The sequence below is a fragment of the Symphalangus syndactylus genome, chromosome 6 (assembly GCF_028878055.3).
Source record: "Symphalangus syndactylus isolate Jambi chromosome 6, NHGRI_mSymSyn1-v2.1_pri, whole genome shotgun sequence".
Lineage (NCBI taxonomy): Eukaryota > Metazoa > Chordata > Mammalia > Primates > Hylobatidae > Symphalangus > Symphalangus syndactylus.
This window is the reverse complement of record NC_072428.2, coordinates 87,945,195-87,967,320: the sequence shown is the minus strand read 5'-3', so window position 1 is coordinate 87,967,320 and position 22,126 is coordinate 87,945,195. Positions and strand designations below refer to the sequence as shown.

The following is a 22,126-nucleotide window of genomic DNA, read 5'->3' as shown; positions in this document are numbered from 1 at the left end:
CTGGGTTCAAGTGATTCTTCTGCCTCAGCCTCCCAAGTAGCTAGGACTACAGGTGTGTGCCACCATGCCCAGCTAATTTTTGTATTTTCAATGGAGACGGGGTTTCACCATGTTGGCCAGATGGTCTTGATCTTTTGACCTTGTGATCCACCAGCCTTGGCCTCTCGTATTTGAATGAGTAAAGAAATGAATAAATAAGATTTTGTTTCAGTTTTAAAGTAATTATTTCCTTTGTTTCCATAATGTGATATGGAACTAACCCAGAGCAGTCTTGACTCAATTCTGAACTATTGTTGAAGGCCTAGCTACTGATAGAAGATATATAAAAAATACAACAAAACCAACCTTGGTGCTATGAATGTATAGCCAGATTCTTCAAAATTATCTGGCTTCAGGGTTTCCGAATCTGCAAAGATAATGTTACAGGATTAGATAGGTAATTCAGAGTATATATCCAGAGATTCTATAACAATAAGAAGGCATGAGAAACATTACCTAGTAAGAAAAATTGAACATAGAGTACTTACATCCTAAAATGGAAACATATCAATGAATATAAATGTCCTCAATGCTTCCCAATATAATAAAATTGTAACATGGATTAACTTCATAACATGGATCCCCACAGTTATTTCAAAGAAAATGCTATGTCTATAATTTTCTGATCTAACCCTACTATAACCAAATATCTTTTAAAAAGTGATTGATATATTATACCAGAGGTATTTTAAAGACCAATTATTTATATCAACAGTTTACCAATATTATGATACAAAAAACAATGTTAAAAAACTCATTAATGCCTTTAGTGAATTAATAACATTCCTCATATTAGGTATGAATTAGTAAGTGGAAGGATACAAAACAAAACTTAAGTCCAAGAAAAAAACTTGAATGTGAACCAGGTTGCATATGAAAACACAGCAAATTCTTTCTACCATTTTTTTGCTGCTGTTTTGAGTGATCATGAAGGAAAATTTAGCAAATGAGAAGCACAGAGGATAATATCCAATAGGAAGGAAAATATCAGTGGAAATGTCAAGTGTACTAAATAGAAAGAAATCGAGCAACAAGAAAATACTTGCCCTTCATTTTGCCCTTTTTTGCTGTGAAAATCCATCAGAAAGAGAAAGCAGGGAAACAAAAAAAAAAAGAGGGTAAAGCAAAGGGGGTCACAAACAATATTTTATTCAATGACTTTCTTGAATAAAAATATTGTGCATAGATCAAAGGTTCATTTATGTACAGCTGTAGTCTGGGGAAAAAAAAGACATATTTTGAAGATTGGATAGTATGTCCTGTCAATTATTACTAGATTACCCTCTCTGTACTGTGGTTATTTCAAGGGTCTGTTTTGCGAAGTGATTAATGCAGGTGTAATACCAATGACATCAGGCTATAAACATAAGCATTTACTAATCAAAGACTCACGAGTTATCCCCTCATTTATCAATTGAAGAACTAGCTCATGCAGAATTGCTGGTTGTGAAAAGACCATCATATCTATCTATTAAGTGAAAGTGGAAATATAAACGTACTATGTATAATGCACTATGAACACCAGGCCTGCTGAGGGCAAAAAAGAACTGACAGAGAAATGAAAGAAACCATAGCTTACTTTAAGATCAGATGTAAAATATATATGTATATTTTTGGTATTGTTCTGTTTTTTACTTCATCCTCACAGAAAAATTTAAGGTTGTTAGCAATAATCGGCAATGTGCAAAGGATATGATGGTCATTTTACTTTATAAAATCTAGTCACTCAAACAAAATAAACAATAACTTGAAGTATGCACTAGTATTAATTACTCTACATTCCAAATGAGGCTAGAAAAAATTAATCTATTTGCATTACTGAGACATTAATTTGGATTACGAAAAGAAAGTTAATTGCCAAACCAAAGCCAAAGACCAGTGCAATTTAATTTATTCAAAGTAGAAGAAGATGTGAAGCACAGTATTATTCTGGCCAAATGCAAAATAAATAAATAAATAACCAGAAAGAAATAAAAGCAAAGAAAAGGAAAAGCTTTACTAGCACAGTGCCATGAGAGTAGAGACTATGTTGGTAAGTAGCATGTGAAACATTTTGCTCCAGCTAGCAGACCCTTAAAACGACAGCAACAGGACACAGCACTGCAATGATTCTATGAGCACATAGCAAGGCAGGGAAGGGCGGTGGGGACTGCCAGTGAGACTGGAGTACCTGCTCATATTCTATCCATGTAGAATATTTCTTGTTCCTTGCATGTTTGGAATGGGTTAGAATCATTGCTGTAGATTTGGTAATAACACCTACTAAAATATTTCATAAGCCTTGGGTATTCCAAAATCTAGACGTATTTAAACATCTGATACTAGGAGATAACAAATGGACCCTGAAGTCACTTTCACAGTACTTACATCTGGCCTGAGTTATTGTCTCTTCTAGTTTGGCTTTTATATAGTAAAAACTGTAGGTTGGTAATACCAAGGCCAAACTGCAATAGAAACAAGAGAAGCATAAACACAAACAAACAAAAATGAAACATAACTTAAAAAAAAGACACATCAAGTTCATGGGAAAATCGAAAGATCTTCCTCATGGGAAGGAAAAGACATATTACTTTGACAAGAAAATGCATTCAGCAAATACAGTACTTAATTTCAGTCTTGCCATCCGGAGTCATCTAGCTCTCTACATTGTAGGGAATCAGAAGAGTCAAGTGGAAAATAAGCTCCTGAATGAACCCATAAATTAGCTAAGGAAGGAATGTCATGGCCCCCTACTGTATTTCCAGAAAATTATATTAAAGTACTTTGAATTTTAACAAAAAATGGAAGAACATTAGGGGTATGTTTAAACAAAGTAAATATAAAATACCATTTGGACACACTTCCTTAATGTATTATATATAATGTTAAAGTGCTTTCTATAAAATGGACACTATTAAAATACAAATGGAAGAGTTACTATTATCATTACTATTTTTTTTTTTTTTTTTTTGAGACAAGGTCTCATTCTACCCTGAGGCTGGAATGCAGTGGTTTTGATCATGGCTCTTCGCAGCCTCAATCCCCTGGGCTCAATCGATCCTCCCACCTCAGCCCCCAAAATAGCTGGGACCATAGGCACATGCCACCATGCCCAGCTGATGTTTGTATCTTAGTAGAGACGGGGTTTACACTATGTTGCCCAGGCAATCTGCCTGCCTCAGACTCCCAAAGTGCTGGGGTTACAGGCATGAGCCACCACGCCTGGCCATTATCATTACTATTGAACAATGCATAAAGTCATCTAAAATATATTCTTTTGAGGGATTAAATACCCACTATTTTAAAACTCTAATCCTTGGGCAAGTTCTCTAGTGTCTACTCATAGGCAAATTCAGATTCCTTTACTGCACTAATAGAAATTGTCTGCTCAGCTCATTAGTTTATACCCAATACTAAAACTAAGTCATAGTATTTATTTCAAGTTTATTTACTGTGACTATTCCACATTATTTGGAAGATTGTTATTAGGTGCAACAGGAAATGTATCTTGAGTTTTGTAGTTAACAAGAGCCATGGCGCTACTCTAGTCTTAGGGTAGATGTCCAAAGCAGAGGAGAGTTCCAGTGAAAATCTTAGGCCAAATTCAGAATGTTTTAGACACAGAGAATGTCAGACAAGCCGGCCATCAAAACTTGCCTTAATGACTGCCCAAAATAAAAAGCTGTTAGGCAGGTAATCTTACTTATTTTGAAATTGCCAGTTAATAAAATAAAATAATAAAACACTATTAGAATTGTTAAAGGATTTCAGAATTTTATGCACTTTCCAATAACACAACTGCATATGTGTAATTCTACTCTCACACTAACACTCAAATGTAGGACATAACTATTCCATATCCGCATGTGCTATGGAGCCACATGATCTTTGCTATGCTTTGAATATAGAAGAAAACTTGTGAACAGTGGGTTTACGATACCTCTAAAATGCCCAATCTAACTACTTTCCAAAAGCAATACTTGTTTAATGTAACCCACTTGGTCACCTTCATCCTCCATTTTTAATAGCTAGCTCAAATTTTAGTAATGCACAGGAAAAGGTGTGCATATCTAGGCTTTTGAGTATTTCCAGGCATGTGTAGATCCTTTAATTAATTTTTAATAATTTCAACTTTGAGATTTAGGGATTTGTAGATCTTTTGAATCACTTAAGCCTCATGTAGCCCCAGTTTTGGGAATGGATATCCCAACGTCATTATATATTTTTATGGACAATATAGAATAGGGAAAAACATAAAATTTCAAAATGTCATTCTTATGACTATAAATATTAAAATTTCTATGAAAAGAAAAAAGAGTTTATTTGCTAAAATTTAATTATACAATAAAGATAGCAAAATGAATGGATGCTTGTTACCTCCAATTCCCAAATCTTTCTCTATCATTAAGTAATTCATAGACTTTCCTTATGGGAAAAGTTCAGGGAAATAAAATGTTATGTAGATTTAATGAAAATTTCTATATTCATTTTATAGGTAACTTCCTTTAAGTGGAGGCAGAGATTAAAATTAAAATAAGCAGTGCAATCACTCTGACAGCAAGATGACCTTTCACGATTCACTTGCCATTTATAAAATGTACAGCAGAATTACTGAGCACTGAAGACTGTCTCCTACAAATTCTTCTCAAGGGAAATTAGGACATTTTTATTGCCCCATCAGCATTTATTGCTGAGAGAAACTTCTAATTAAAACTGATAACGTTATATCATACAACTGCTAAAGTGTCACTCTATAAGCTTGGGTTACATCTAATATACCGTAAATATAGTGTGGAAACCCATGAGGAAGAAAACAGTTTCGTTGGCCTGTAAGTCTTTGGTTGTTATTAATAGCTACAATCTGTTCTATAGAAAAACATAGCTATACTTAATTTAATTATGTCCATCTCAAGCCAAGTTAATTTTTCAACATATAGTCAGATAAGATCTTTATCAACATTCCTAGTCAAAGGTGCTGTCATATACAATGTTTGCTGTCTCTGTCCATATAAAACCGATAGACCAAGGTTGCTTTATTTCCTTCTAGAAATTAAAGTTTAATAAAGCAAGTGGCCACCAGATGAATAGTATAGCCCAGGCAGTGTTTTGTGGCGGACAGAAACATGGTTAACTGAGTTAAGTGGACTATAACACACTTTTCAACTCATTTATCTCCATAAAAGTAAATTATTCTCTAAAAAAAGAGAAAGCATCCTATTAAAATAATTTATTACATTTCAAAATATGGTACTTGGATCAAGACTTAAGGAGAGAGAAATCACCAGATGAAAATTTTGTATCTCATTCATGAAATCAAAACATATCATGTTTTTTTTTCTTCAACTTAGATGTAATATTTTGTTCTAAATTGCTGTTTGTGAATTTGTACAGTGATTCAGAAAAGTATTTCCAATGGAAATAGATTTAATCTGGCCCAGAGTTGGAGACTTGGAAAGCGAATGTGTGAGGAAACATGCAAAGGTGGGAAAGTTGGGGCCTTGTCAGAGAACAGTGATATGTATGGTGATGGAAGTGGCAGAAATGACAGGACAGATACTTTGGGCTAGAAATGTGTGAAGGGACTATTAGACTTGGAAGTTCAAATTAAACTTGATGATGAAAATGGAAGGAGATGAAAGTTTTGTCAACAAAGAGTGACATGAACTTGAGAAAAGAACATTCACCTGCCCACACTGTGTATTATCACTGGGTGCATGAGGAAAAGAGGTTAAGCATACAGGCCATTCGTGAGACACATAAAACACCCCAGAAGTGTCCTTATAACTGTAGGAGAGCCAACTATCACATTGTAAGGGTCAAAAGAACCCAGTTTTTCTCAGAATTTGTTCATCTAAGCAACAAAGGCACAGAATGCATTCTCATACGATGCCCTGATACTTTGTTTTATCATAAAATCATCTCTCAAGAGACAGACCTTCAAGACTTCCTCTCTTTTTGCACCTTTTGACAAGTTAATCCAAAAATTGAAAGGTGGCAATAAGGAAGAGGGAGGAAAAAGAGTAACTTGTGTATACACATAAAGACTGTGCATGTATAAAGAAATGCCTAGAAATTAGAGATAAGAATCAGTTGACAGAAAAAAGTAAAATAATTAAAACAGCCATTCTGGTGTTTTGCAATATGCTCTCCTATTCTGTCTATTCCACATGCAATCCCAGGAATACTAAAGGAGACAGGTTCCTATGATAATAACATAGGCTCCCTATAAAAGTTTATGTGTATGTTCCGGGGAGTTGGTTTGATTTTTATTAGGAGAGAAATAGTTGAGTCCACCACAGCCTACATATTAATTGTATATTAATAAGTATTTAAAGAGACTTCCGTACTTAAATATTGCAATGGAAGTTCTGTACACCACTATATGAATTTGAAAGGATGAGACAGATTGAAAATTTCTTTTTTTTTTTTTTTTTTTTTTTTTTTTTTTTTTTTTTTTGAGTCAGTCTGGCTCTGTCCCCCAGGCTGGAGTGCAGTGGCACCATCTCGGCTCACTGCAAGCTCCGCCTCCCGGGTTCACGCCATTCTCCTGCCTCAGCCTCCCGAATAGCTGGGACTACAGGCGCCCGCCACGACGCCCTGCTAATTTTTTTGTATTTTTAGTAGAGACAGGGTTTCACTATGTTGGCCAGGATGGTCTCGAACTCCTGACCTCGTGATCCGCCCACCTCGGCCTCCCAAAGTGCTAGGATTACAGGCTTGAGCCACCGCGCCCGGCCGAAAATTTCTTCAGTTGGAAAATTCTTCCATTTCTCCAAATTGAAATTCTTCAGTTCTGTAAATATTTGTAGAGTGCCAACTATGTGCCACTGTCATACAAGCTGATGATTCAGAAGTAAATAAAGCAGGGAACAATCCCTGCCCTCTTGGAACTTACCAGTGAGAGAACAGATGATAATCAGTAGAAATAAGTTTCTCTATGTATGCTTCATGTGTGTGCGTGCATGATGTTAAATATCAATAAAGGTTATGGAGAATATGAAGTGGAAGAGGGAGATAGAGTGTGGTGAAGCATTATACATTTTAAATAGGATCGTTGGAGAAGGCCTTTCTGAAGAATTAAAAGTAAGTAAAGATGGGAAGATGAGAGAATGAGCACGTGACTGTTTGGGAAAAGTAATTCCAGGCAGAAGTAATTTCATATACAAAAGTTCTGAGGCAGATGGGTGCCAGTGTTTATGTTGTGTAGCAAAAAGGACAGCGTGGCTTAACCAGGGACTTTTCAGTGGAGAATCTGGAAGATAAATTCACAGAGCTGATGGTGAGTGAGTTCAAATGGTTTACGCCACTGATGGCCATGCCAGACTTTGGGTGTCAGACTAAATGAGATAGCAAATTTACTGGTGGGAGTTGAGTAGAGAAATGAAACAGTCTACTCAAGAGTTAAGATCCTTCTTGTGATTGTGTTGAGAACAGAAATAACGATAGAAGATGGAGATACAGATGCAAGTCATTATGTACTCTAATAGCGGGAGTTCTTTCTGACCACTTCGATTTTTCTCTGTGAAATGGAAAGCAAATTCATCACCTGAGCGAAAATGATGCGACAGTATTACAGGTTTGGAGAGTGAAGTGATCAAGAGTCATCTACGAGCGTCCTAAAATTACAGGATTATGGAGACTGCCAGCCACCACTAAGGCCCACTTGAGGTTAGAGGTCATCAATTTTAGGTGATATATCAGCTAGTGAGTATTTTACTTCAGCCATTTTTAGCTGTATGGGTGCAGTGTGGTGTGGCTAATAATTTGAATTTAACCAGGACTGGTATTTTGCCAAATTGCTATATGCCAAACTGAACTATGATGAAAGGAGTTGGTGGTGAGCACAAGACAGTAAAGGACCCAAGGAATTTCTGCTAGATAAAGAAGGGCACAAGGACACAAAGAGGGCAAGACAGCAAAAAGGGAGAAGGGATTGATGGATTTCATGTCTTGAGTCAAGGATTACTGCAGTTGGGCTACTAGCAGGAGAGGATGGAAAGCTAAAATGTGGTAACCTGAGAGTTGGATGAAAAATTCTCACGTAAAGACTATGAAGGCATTGCAGACTTGACACTGTAAGAGCTGCAGAATATGATTTTAGAGTCAGTGGCTAAGGTAGGGGGGTGACAAGATCATTAGAGGAGAGGAGGCCAAAAGTAAGACAGCCCAGGTATTAGAAACATCATGTCAATGCTACTTAAAGTGTTTTCCATGGACCTAGCCAATTTGCAAACTGTCTATTACCAGCCCATGATAGCAAAATACAGAAATTGGGAGGAAGTATTTAGAAAATTTTATAGCAATGTAACAGACTAATTTTATGTCTGTGAAATATAATAGTAAAAAGTTTGAGCTTATGTTTTTTTTCTTTTAAAGTTTATTTTATTAAATAATTTTTATTTTTCTTTACACCAGTGTGGGTATGGCATCATTTGAAAAACAGTGAACTATGTGAATGTAGGAGAGAGTGACAATGAGCCAGGAGCTGAAATCTTTATAGGAATGAGAGGGACATGACTGTTAAGAAGGAGGAATAGCACGTGGTGTGGTTTGGTGGCATGAGATTCAAAGTTTGGAATTTTAGAAAGAAAAAAAAAAAAAACAGAATGAGTAATGAGGACACACTCACATCACCGTCAGTATTCTGAAGACCTCAGAGGATGCAGTGAGCTCAGAGGAGAGTTAGAGCAAGAAAGTGAAGGAAGTGTTGAGCAAGTGTTGAAGAATGGAGAATTACCAAGAGATTACTAGGTTTTAGGCTGTCCAACTTTCCGAAGCCCAGCCGATGGGAGGAATCAGAATATTATAGAACTGATACTCATGGAGGTAAATTATATCAACTAAACATTTTATATCAGATCTACAATGATGAGATAAGCTTTATATTTTAGTTAGTTTTCAACTCAAATGTACGTAATGTAAACTAAACAACAACTAAAAGAGGAAATCAGTGAACGTGAACCCTACATATTATTATGGGTATTTGTCAACATTTCTCATGTAAAAATACAAAATATATACATTTATATCACATACATTTTCATTTCTAAATTTTATATTACTAGATTTTTTCCATCTTTTCCATTTTAAAAATTAGTCTATAAGTTTAGTATGTTTTCATGTTGGGAACTTTTCTAATGAAAATCACATGAAAATTCACTTGTGAAAATGCAGACTTAATATTAATCCATTGGAATACACAATACACATAAAATATAGTTCATTACCTGTAATCTGTGCCATTGACAGGTGTCCATGTGTATGTCCTGTTTCCTTTGTCAATATATCTCTAGAAAGAAGTTTGACATGGTTATTATCACTTTACATTTTGTATGAATATATACGAAAAGTAAAGCCGTAGAATTTACTTATAAATTTTGTAGTCATTTAATACTCATCTTTACAAAGGTATGATCTATTTTATTCTACATTTATTTATTTTCTGTGTCTAGCAAAATTTTTGTCAGAAATAAATGTAAGTGCAAAATCTTTATAGTTTATGCCAAATTATTATCTTCAAAACATTGGAAACAGTATTTCCTGAAAAACAAATTTTAATAATGAAACAGGACTATGAATTATTTAGACAAGGCTCGGATATGTCCATACTAAAGTATGTTAAGAGTAATAGGCAACATCAGGACATTAATGCAGTGTGTCTAGATCCAAATGTATGATTAGCATATGACTGTTTTTATGAAGCCACTATTATAGCATTATTATGGTATCATAAGAGGCTACTCAGTATCACTGAAGGTTAGGACAACACCTAAATCCATGAGGGAAAGAAAATACAGAGCTAAGGAAGTTCATGCATGGCTATATTTTTTATACATTCTGTCTTCCATTAGGTATTGCGATGGCACATGTATAATTTTTTTTGTTGTTTTTAGATGGAGTCTCGCTCTGTCACCCAGGCTGGAGTGCAGCAGTGTGATCTCAGTTCACTGCAAGCTCCGCCTCCCGGGTTCATGCTATTCTCCTGCTTCAGCCTCCCCAGTAGCTGGGACTACAGGCGCCTGCCACCACGCTCGGCTAATTTTTTTTTTTTTTTTTGTATTTTTAGTAGAGATGGGGTTTCACTGTGTTAGCCAGAATGGTCTCGATCTCCTGACCTCGTGATCCACCCTCCTCGGCCTCCCAAAGTGCTAGGATTACAGGAGTGAGCCACCGCGCCCAGCCACTTTCACATGTATAATTTTTAATTTGCTTATTTTTGAGTTTCATTGTTCTCACCAAAACAGTAACATGTATTGAAGTATTTCTTGGGATCAGGCACTATGCTAAGCACCTGTCATTCTGTCACTTAGTCCAACCCCTGGAGTATATACTTTTATATCCTGCAATTTATTGATGAAGAAATGTGTTAAAGAGGAGGTAAGGTGCTTAAGTTGGCAAAATATATAATGCCAAATTCATGTTTGTGACGACTACACAATGTATGTGTGCGTGTTTGTGTGTGAGCCATGTGTGGGGTGTATGTGTGGCAGATGGAGGGGGAAACAGGGTTGTGAAGAGGGCTTTGGACTAGCAATATTCTTAAAAGAATTAGAAGAAACAATGCTTATATATTTGTTACTACTCATATACTCATAAAAAAAACAGGGCAAGCAAGTGTTGGTCTGCAAGTTATAAATAAAATACAGTATCAGAAAACAGTATCAGAGCAGAGAAATAAAAATGTAAGTTTTTTCAATATCAGCAGAAATTATAATCTTGTTCAGCCTTCAATTTGTAATAAAACAATCAAATGGACAATTTTAAACATTATTACTATCTAATTTTTTAGTCAAGAAATCTATTTTTCAACTGCTTTTGAAGTTTGGAAATATTCTCAGATTAGCTTCTTAAAAAAGTCGTTATTCAGTAAGTTTATCCTTACTAAATTCTACCATCTTTCAGTAAATTTTCTGCATGAAATAGTACAAATGAATTCTAGTTTTAGCCCAAGCATATAGTTATAAACAAAGGACTGTTGATGGAGTATGCATAATAAATACAAACTATTTTCAGATTCCAACCAGATTCACTTGGGCATAAGTAAAGTTGAAAACTTCTATTTTAAACTTATTTCAGTAGTAATACTAAAATCCATAAAAATACAGTATCATAAGGGTTAGCACACGTGCATTAAACATTTGATTCATATAATTTCTCATTTATTCTATACACTTACAATTTTTATAGAATAGTAAGACTCATGAAAGACATGACCATGAAAAAAATGTTTACAAATTAATTTCAGGCAGACTGTAGTGAAAAATATTCAATAAATCAGATGTAAAGAGAGGTGTAAAGAAATTCCTAGGTGAGGAATTTCAAATTACTTGCAACTCATTATGCCAAACATTGTGAAATGTGCCAACACTGGAGATTCCTAGCTCATCAATACAGAAAATGGTACAAGAAAGGTTATATAATTCCTACAACAACCACAAAAATGAACTTCAAAGTTAATAGCTAACGTAAGCCTGTGGAATTCAGCTACTTTGGCTAAACCGAATAACACTATAATGTGAAGGTTACTATAACATCCTAAATATCTCTGCCAAACCCCTTACATAGACCATATAGATAGAGCTTTTGAAAGATATCACCTTAAAATTAGAAAAATATGTATGCACAGTGTTGTAATTGTCTGTAAAACAGTGAATAGTGAGAAAAAGTATAGTCATTCATAGAATAAATAATAACTTTTCTTGAAATACCAATATACACAGAAATCTGGAGTACAAGGCAACGTAGTAATTGAAAATCAGCAGTTACATCTATTTATAATAGTGTGTTCATCAGAGACATTTTAAAATTCTAAGACAGGAAAACATAGTCTTTAGGTGAATATTTGTCAAATAAAGTAATTTGCAATAAATTGAAGGGGGAAGTATCAATGGGAGTTAACAGAAAATTACTTTGTAATCTGAGAAAAGAATGTGCAAAAGTCTAAGTAAATAGAGTTGAAGTTTCAACAAAGACTGAAAATGTAAATATACCTCCCTTTGTGTTCTGTAATAGGGACTCATAATGATATTAAAATGAGAAAGGCCACGTGCTAATGAAGGATCATATCCAGATCCTAGCTCACCTTCCACCTAGGGAAGGATCCGATGAGGAATTTCGGAGAAATGTATCCAACTAAAAAGGATGAGACCGTGAGGAAAAGGATATAGGTTATACATAAAAGCTTAAATTAAATTTCCAGGCTCAAAAGCTTCTGAGACATATATTTTTCAAATACTTAAATGTATAAATGTCTGTATGCACTCCACATCTAATAGACATACTCCTCTGACTGATGATAGATATACTCCAATATGGTAATAGACATAAACCAATTATTTGTGGGGGGTAGTTGTGTTGTCACAGGATTTAATTTCAGATGTAAGTGCTGGGAAATTTTAAAGTGTGTAACTAGTAAAAGAAGATAAATCAAGCCAGAAACAAGTAAACAAAAAGCTAAAAATAAAAATAATTAATATATGGAACTTGATAATTAGAACAAAAAGACCATATAAAACATATAGCTATTAAATATTAACTTCAATTTTGCAACACTGGCATGGTGTAAAACAACATGGCAAAATTACATTGCGTATTCTATTTCTCATAAAATACATATGTAAAATATAATTTCAAGAATATACTGTTAATGTATAAGAAAACATCAAGAAACCTAAAGCAATAGTATTTTATAAAAAGAAAAAGAGAGTTAAAAATATATCTTAGTGAAAATATCCCTCCAGCTAAGAAGTGCTTTAAAAAAGAAAAATTGTTTTCTAGAGATATCCCTATTTTATCAGTAAATAGTGGATTAATAGAAAAAAAGGACAAATTAGCAATATCAATTAATCTTGATATAATTTTTATTTAAGAATAAGCTAGAATCAATTCTTACCTCATCCTGAGATTTAACCAGAGTTCTGAATGTTTTTTCTCCACTTTCCCCATCAATCATCTTATTTCGAATCTAAGAGTAAATAAAACAACTACTTTATTCCAGAAACAAAGCTGACCTGCCAAAATATGACTATTAACATGGTAGTTTTTCAAGTTCTTTACCTTATTTAGAAAGAATAAAATAAAAATGGGGAGTTAGTTTTACCAGTATCTGCAGTTGTTCTCTGGGAATTTTTTTAAGTTACCATATTATAGTCATTTTACATTATTTTAAAATAATAAAACACCCTTAATGAAATATTTTCAACCCATTGGTAGTTTTTGAAACATAATAAAATGGTCAATTATGTTATGGCTGGCTACACTGGAGTGGAAAGTAGTCATTGAAACATAGAAATGTATATGTACAGAATTACATATAACACGGAATGCTTCAAATTTCTGCCTTACACAATGAGTTTCATGTGAGAAAAGATTTTTTAAGAGGACTCAACACTTTTTAGTTTGTAACTCTTATATCTGGGTACAAAAAAAATCTAAATAAAAGATAGAGAAAACTATAAACACCTATTTGGATTTAGGATAATAGAGTTGAGTCTCCTTCAGTAGAATACTCCAAATCCTTAAAAATGTGCAAGGTCGGCCAGGTGCAGTGGCTCATGCCTGTAATCCCAGCACTTTGGAAAGCCAAGGCAGGCAAATCGCCTGAGGTTGAGAGTTCAAGACCAGCCCGGCCAGCATGATGAAACCCCATTTCTACTAAAAATGCCAAAATTAGCCAGGCATGGTGGCAGGCGCCTATAATCCCAGCTACTCGGGAAGCTGAGGCAGAAGAAGAATGGCGTGAACCCAGGAGGTGGAGGTTGCAGTGGGCTGAGGTTGTGCCACTGCACTCCATCCTGGGCGACAGAGCGAGACTCCATCTCAAAAAAAAAAAAACAAAAAAAAAACAAAAAAAAGTGCAAGGTTACATTATCCACTAAATATTCCAGTTGACTGGCAATTCTCAGAAGTTTCCTCAACTTATTTTGTATAACTCCACCAGTGATTTACATTTGGCTTCGGGAAGCTGCAAATGATAAGTAAACAAACTTGGTGTGATTAAAGGAATAAGTTGAATTTGAAGAATACGAATGTTTGATGTATCTAATTTAGTTCGAATATTTCGGTCTTAAAGGAAGGAGTAGATAAGAGCTTCTAATGTAAGTTGAGTGTGCACTTATGAGGAGCTCAAAAATAATAAAGACTTTACCATGAACCAGGCCTTTTGCTAAGTCCTTTCTATACATTATTTCATTCAATCACTATTACTGATTGATTTAGAAGAAACTGAGGCTTGAAGAATCTAAGATCATCTTGGTCACTCAGTGGAGTAAGAGTCCAGACACCAAGCTTGTCCCCATTACTTTACCCTACTTTATTATGTCAAGTACTTTACAACAAACATTATTAATCACCTAAACACCCTAACACAAGGCCACTGTCTAGGGTAATTATAATAAATCATTAAATTCTATTGTTCTACAATTAAAAGGCACTGTGACAAGTTATAAAAGAAATGTGACGGCATTTGCAAAGGAGTTAATCCAACTGGAAAAATCCTAAAAATCTGTAATCTAGAATGCAAGAGCCAAGTTCTGCTACTTATTAGCTGAAGAACTGTAGAGAAACTATTTGACCTCTCTGTACCTCAAATGTTATCATCAGTACAACAGATATTATAATTTGAAATAAAAATACCTATTTCCAAGCCTCTTGAGAATCCATGACTAACATATATCATATACTTAATGTTAGTTATTATATGTTTCTAATATTTTTATTAATATAATACTCTCATTATGGAAGACTCTCTCAGAGGAGGAAATATGCAATTTTGCTTTTGAAATAAAATAGATTGCCAAGTAAAATGTATTAAGGCAAACATGGCAGCTTCTCTCATGCTATTCCTTATATGTTTGGGTAGTTGGATTCCTTCCAACTTTTTTTTCAACACTATAACAACATCCTCCATCTCTATGATTTTTACTGAAGTTTACAAGATATATTTGTATTAGAATAGTGAAAATGTGTCTACCTTTAGGAAGAGAAAGAAGACTAAGGTCAAACCCAACTTAAACATTTATCCCTTTTCATATGATCTTTGGATAGGAAAACCCAGGATCTAGAAAATTTTAATGACAAAGAACATTCATCTTTGTGTATACAGTATGTAACAGACAAGCTAACACATTGTAGCTGTTCAACAGATACTTGTAGAATGAGTGCATACCAGCATCTGACCTGAGGAATTGTTTAGTCTTACTGATTCCACTCACCTCCACTTTAATATCATTCTCTAACTCTGCATCAAGGAAATCCAATGTTACTGGCTCCTGAGATTTGGGGTTCTACACAGAAAGCAATAATAATTAGGTACATGTTACATTATACAATGATGCTGTGTATAAAACAATTTTATGGGTATTTACGAAATTGTGCAAAAATTACTTACCTAGGATACAATAATTGTATAAAGGTATCCTCTTTCATATATATATTATATATATATATAGCTTATATATAAAAGCTAGAGATTGAGCTTTAAGTGCAGGAAATCTTAATTAATAACCAAGTGAAGACAGTGTCATTTTGAGTGCTGTATTTGATACTGCATTTATAATCAGAAGCTCTTTGGGCACATTATTTTTGAAGAACCATTCACAACTTTCTTTTCATTAATTAGCATGGGAAAGGGGCAAAATATAGCCATTTGGATAACTTATTTGGTAATGAAACAATGGCAACATGTAAGCATACTTTTAAAATTTGTAAAAATGTGTATGAGAAAATGTTTTAAAATTATGTCTACACTTGTGAAGTAAAACATTCTATCGGAAATGTTCTTCCTTCTGAAAGTATATAAAGGTGCAAGTTTGCTTCACAGATTTCAATCTAAGACATTTTATATTTTAATAATTCAAATGACATCAGAATGTATAAGATAAAATTTGTGGTTGTCATAAAGATTTTAAGATTAGCTATTATAATTAAAGTCTTACTAGGATAGTAACCCCTGGGTTCACTGAATACTATTTCCTATTGCTTCTTCTTGCTGGCGTATAATAATAAATAAAAAACACTGGGGAATAAGATAGATTCTTATTTATTCATATCATTATATAAAATGATACTCTTAGTCTGGCAAATTTACCTCATATGATATTATTTTAATTTCTCAGTTGCAAAATGAAGATTCATTGAACTATTTGATAAACAAAATACAGTCAATTCCTCTATAACTTCCTAAGTAATGTAACATATCATACAAAAATTTCAAAGCTTACTAGACCAATAAAATCATAATAGGTATATGTAATTTCATAATTGCAAAATTTTAGAAATTGAATTTTTAATGTTTATTAAAATATTACCTAAATCTGATAACTAAATACCAGTAACAAATGCAAACTATGCTGGATTAGTGCAAAGGTCACTCAAACTTTAATAATATAAACCTCACAGGCTCTTTGAAAAGACGTTTGGATCATCACCATTTTAAGTGCTGTTTTAGGAAGAAACTTCCCAAGGCAGTTGCAATAAGTCAAAACGTACTAAAGTTAAGCATAACTTATCAAGATGCTGAATGACATAGTATACATGGCGTATATTTACTGACAAAAATGCCTTTCCTCAAAGAGTAATTCCACCTAAAGATGAATATTTTTGATTCCTATGGTTTTTGATAAATGAACATTCTTAAAGGCAAATTTTAAAAAACAGCCATGTCTGGCACTTTAATTGAAAAAAAATATTCACTGCTTAAGTACTCTATCACTATAATCAGAAGATTCTAGAATACTGAAAATAAGTATTAAATTTTTCAAAGGTGAAAATGCTGACCAGTATTTGTAAGATACTGATGACATCTTACTGCCTGAAAAGGAAATACTCATTTGAAATGTAGCATATTTTAAAAGAATAAAAGCCAATGTTGAAAATCCTTCTAATTTCTTTGTTTAAAAAATGAAACCTAGAAAATCCCTAACAAAAGGATACTCTAAAGTTTACAATATTATTCAGAATTGCTTATTTAATGTCCCATGAAATAAATTGTCTTCACACAAACACCACCATATCAGCATTAAAATTTTAACAAACTCACTGCAAAACAAAGTCAAAATAACGAAAATAATAAAAAGTAAACAGAAATAAGAATATTTATCTTACATGCAATGGATAATGCATAGCATGACCAGACCCAAACAGCATGCATGGAGGAGGCATTATCAGGAAGAATTGGCAATATGAAGATCATGTCCCAATCCAGCATACAAAGACATAGAGAAGAAAATGAAATCATAAAAGAAAAATCTCAAAGCATAACTTGTACTTTTAAAATAGCAATCTAGCTGACCATTTTTTAAAAGATCCACCACGGGCATGGTGACTACAAAATTCAAAAGCACAATCTTTCAATAAGAAAGCACCAAGAGAGGCTGAAGAACTGGAATATAGTCTCTGCACACCCATCGTTTTTGTCTGATATTTAAAGTACCTAGTATTTCTCATTTGCAAAATTTGGTTATCAATGGAAATAACTACTATATCATTTGTGGAAATGAAAGAATGCAATGTTAACAAGTTTTTAATTGAAATAATTACTAGATAGTATTACAAATGCTACTTAGTTCAAAAATATCCTTCAAATTGAGGAGTCTTATGTGGTTGCTAGTTTGCCATTTAGAGTTTTCTTAGAATGAAAATAAAAATAAAACAAACCATTTTCAGGTTGTTTATTTTTTAATTATATTGTTAAGAGTTACATGCAATATTTGAGGTTGCTGCAAAAACAAAAATTCACTAAAATGCACATGACTGCAAAAGTATAACATAATACATAAAAAGAAACATGCAAGGACAGTAACAAAACAATTTACTATATTGAGAAAGGCATAAACATAATTTTAAACTTTATAGGAATTATAAAAGATACGAAGACTTTCATATGCAACAATATGAAATTCAGTTTGTTCTAAAATTCTAGCACTGGAAGGGAGCTAAAGTTTCTCAACTAGTGCAGTGGCTCTGCACTTTAGAACTCCACGGGGAGCTTCAAAAACTATTTAGAGGCCGGGCACGGTGGCTCACACCTGTAATCCCAGCACTTTTGGAGGCCAAGGCAGGTGGATCACGAGGTCAAGAGATCAAGACCATCCTGGCCAACATAATGAAACCCCGTCTCTACTAAAAATACAAAAATTAGATGGGCATGGTGGCAGCACCTGTAATCCCAGCTACTCGGGAGGCTGAGGCAGGAGAATCGAATGAACCCGGGGAGACAGAGGTTGCAGTAAGCCGAGATCGCACCACTGCACTCCAGCCTAGTGACAGAGTGAGACCCATCTCAGAAAAAAAATAAATAAACAGAACAAAACAAAAACTATTTAGAGGCCTGGTCCCATCGCTGCCAAATTAAATCAGAATTTTCAGAGGATGAGGCAGGGGACTGACATATATATATTTAATTTCCTAGGTGAATATACTGTGTAGGATGGAAACTAGTGACTAGTTCAATTTTCCTGCTTTTCAGATGAAGAAAATGAAACACTACAGGATTTAGTGGAGTGCTCAAGAACACAGTGTTGGCTTTTAGAACCAAACTAGCACTCAGTTCTACTAATTCACAGCTTATCCATCTCTTAATAACATATTACCTCTTCATTTTAATGTCACCAACTTCTGGGTCCAAGTGATTCTCCTGCCTTAGCTTCTCAAGTGGCTGGGACTACAGGCATGTGCCACCATGCCTAGCTAATTTTTCTTTTTTTTTTTTTTTTTTTTTAAGTAGAGGCAGGGTTTCACTATGTTGGCCTGGCTGGTCTCAAACTCCTGACCTTGTGATCAGCCCTCCTCGGCTTCCCAAAGTGTTGGGATTACAGGCCTGAGCCACTGCGGCCAGCCTTAATGTCACCAACTTTTTCAAAGAAATGGTAGGCCTACCTATACGATCTCAAATAATGTTGAACATCCTTTGAAATTCTGAAATTCTCTTGCTAAGCTATAGGAAGTATCCTTTTATGTTGACTATTAATAGTTTTACTGCGCATATAGAAATATTGCATGCATATGATAACTGAGGTTTTGTTGCCAAAAGGAAAAGCTTTTGCAATGAGTTTACCAGGTAATAAAAATTCACTACTTATTTGCATTTTGGTACATTTTTAATTAGCTAAGGGAAATTAACTTCTAACCCAAAATTATACTTTTTAGAAATTTTGGCTTAAAATCTGTGGCTTATGGAAACTGTCACATAGGAATTGCATTTTACTTCCACTTAGAAGTCAATTTACAAGCAATTGTTAGGATCACATGAATTTGACATTAATTTTACAATTTTAATAACAAATTGATTTGTAGAAGCCATCTCATTATGATTTCTCTGATTATTAACCTGATTCCATAATTGACTTTGCAATCTTTAGTTAGCCTATACACACCCTCTACCATCATTAATAACATTTTTGCTCCAGCTTATTAAGAAATGATGTTCATCTCATTTCATGCTCTGGAAGCTTGATGTCAGGAAAGGCAGCTTTAATTATAAGCTTTAAGAACAGAAGCTTAATCTCAACTCGGATTTAGCAAATTTGAAAGCACTGTTAAGGCTACCTTCATTCACAGTTACCTGGATATTAGGTCTCCTTTTTCTTAAATTAATTGTTGGTATACCTACACCAATAGGCTGAAGCAACAGAAAAATGGTAATTCATCATACTACATATCAACATAGGTACCGGTTCTATCCTATAATCAATTTTCATCAGATAGTTCCTTGATTGGAAAAAGGTCTAAATGATAGAATTCAAAATATTTGGTAGGTATGGAGTTCATGAGTCAATAAAATAAGAATGTAAAAATATCTTCAATGAATAAAAACTGTTACATTTTTAAGAAAAATGACTATTATTTTTCTTTTTCTAGAAAAGTACGTATTTGGGAAGTGGGAAAAATGATTGTTTGTCACAGATTACTTTTCCATCGATTTGACCAAAAAAAAAAAAAAAAAAATAGAGAGAGAAATAACAATTTTCTCAGAAAATTGACCCAAATATAAATATTTTTAATGTCCATCCCTCAATTCATATGTTGAAATCCTCATCTCCAGAGATGATGGTATCCAAAGGCTTTTGGGAGGTGATTAGGTCCTGCTTGGTGGGTCCCTCATGAATGGGATTGGTGCCCTTATAGAAGAGGCCCTAGAGAGAGACACGTCTCACCCCTTCTCCTCCATGTGAGGTTAGAGTGAGAAGATGGCTGTCTAGAGGGAGGCAAGCCCTCACAGAACACCAATCTGTCCAAGCCTTCATCTTGCACTTCCCAGTCTTCAGAACTGTGAGTTACTAAATTCTGTTTATAAGCCACCCAGTCTATGGTATTTCGTTATAGCAGCCTGAATGAACTAAGAAAATTATACGATATTAAAAAGTTTTAACGTTTCATATTTGTGCCTTTGTTTTCTGAAGTGATACCAAATGTTATATCTATGGAACTAATAGAGAATGTAACCATAACAGTGGAGATTTATTTTAAATATTAACTTCTCAAACAGATTATGCACAATTTCCTATACAATACGTATTTCTTAGAATTGAACAAAATGAGATATCTAATTAAGTAGACCTAACCTGGCTACTTCAATGACACGAAATGGAAGAAAGTTAAAATCCATTTTGGAATAAAGCAGAATACATAATTCAACATATGTCAAAATGTGGTCATGCTGGTAAAAGTACACATTGAGAAAATATGTTATGAATCCTTAAAAAATTGAATATGTGAAAAGTCCATAGCTATTTTATGATATTCTGGGGGCTTTTAAAGAACACTCATCTTCTACAAAAAGACCTTCACCGAAATATTTTTAATTAGGGTTACAATATCAGGAAGAAAACACAAGGCATTGATCAAGGAATACTTGCATAACATTAGACTTTCACCTTCTTAAATAATAACGGCTGCTATAAAATAGCATTATTTTTCTTCACTTGTATTAATTAATTTCTGATAAAATAATTAAGATTTTGTTAGTATACTGTTACCATATGTTCCTTTGTATTTGTCGATTTCTAAAGCAATTATCTTATACCATATCATCCTTTTATGAGGTCTTGTATCAATCTGTATAGCATGCTCCTTTAGCCACAAAATGGAAATCATAATATTTACCGAGTTAATGATGAGAATTCACAAGCATGAATTTCAGAAATAAAGAATAAATTGATGTTCAGAATAATTTCTTTTTCATGGTGTTCTGAAGTAGTATTTTTGGAAATGTCTGTTACATATTAATATTTGCTTTAATAAAATCCAAATATAAAGATATGCAAAGCTATTTTATAATATAGAAGAAAAATATCAATTGGGCTTTAATGAAGTTGCTAAAGAATTTGTTTTCTCTGTAATATTATAAATTTTAGTGAATTATTTCAAATATGAGCCAAATATAGGTTAATGTCATTCAAATAGTAGTATTTTCTACATAAATATTGGTTATTAGTAGAAGAATGTAGAAAAGGAAAAAAACTTCAAGTTATTACTTCTCTTTCACTATGAAAACCACCTAAATTGTTACGGCCATTAAATGGTAGATTTATATATATACATATATCTCCATCATATATGCATTATTGTACTTATTCTTCTGTCTATGATATATGTTAGTTCCTTTGGGTGACGGTTAAGGTTTATAATCATAAAAGTAGAGATCCCTCACACCCTTCATCACATTACATTTTTTTTTTTTTTTTGAGACAGAGTTTCGCTCTTGTTGCCCAGGCTGGAGTGCAATGGCGTGGTCTTGGCTCACTGCAACCTCCGCCTCCCAGGTTCAAGAGATTCTCCTGACTCAGCCTCCCAAGTAGCTGGGATTACAGGCATGTGCCACCACGCCCAGCTAATTTTGTATTTTTAGTAGAGACAGGGTTTCACCATGTTGGCCAGGCTGGTCTCCAACTCCTGCCCTCAGGTGATCTGCCCGCCTGGGCCTCCCAAAGTGCTGGGATTACAGGCACGAGCCGCCACACCCAGCCCACATTACACTTTTATTGCTTTTGAATTACTTTAGTTAGGGGGATTTAATTGAAAATATACTGTATATACAAAACCCAAACAATAATACTTCAAAATTATAAAAAATTTTAAGATATAAAAAGGTAAGTTTTCGGCCAGGTGC

General features: G+C 34.0%; 1 protein-coding gene and 1 long non-coding RNA gene across 11 annotated transcripts in view; one reads left to right on the top strand and one right to left on the bottom strand.

Annotated features, from left to right (window-relative positions):
* CACNA2D1 (calcium voltage-gated channel auxiliary subunit alpha2delta 1) overlaps positions 1 to 22,126 on the bottom strand; it is a 518,973-nt gene that overhangs the window by 55,487 nt on the left and 441,360 nt on the right. For 4 of the 10 annotated variants that reach the window (XM_055283395.1, XM_055283400.2, XM_055283401.2 and 1 more), the window contains exons 19-24: positions 15,231 to 15,302; positions 12,911 to 12,982; positions 9,246 to 9,307; positions 2,407 to 2,483; positions 1,086 to 1,106; positions 346 to 406 (exon numbers count right to left, since the gene is read on the bottom strand). In XM_055283395.1, the coding sequence (XP_055139370.1) occupies positions 346 to 406; positions 1,086 to 1,106; positions 2,407 to 2,483; positions 9,246 to 9,307; positions 12,911 to 12,982; positions 15,231 to 15,302 (365 nt within the window). Of the gene's footprint in view, positions 1 to 345; positions 407 to 1,085; positions 1,107 to 2,406; positions 2,484 to 9,245; positions 9,308 to 12,910; positions 12,983 to 15,230; positions 15,303 to 19,579; positions 19,637 to 22,126 lie in introns of all 10 variants that reach the window. The other 6 variants (XM_055283396.2, XM_063642075.1, XM_055283393.2 and 3 more) reach the window with 5 other exon arrangements.
* LOC134737029 (uncharacterized) overlaps positions 20,239 to 22,126 on the top strand; it is a 28,992-nt gene continuing 27,104 nt past the window's right edge. The window contains exon 1 of the long non-coding RNA XR_010121565.1: positions 20,239 to 20,286. This is a non-coding gene — a long non-coding RNA (uncharacterized lncRNA). The remainder of the gene's footprint in view (positions 20,287 to 22,126) is intronic.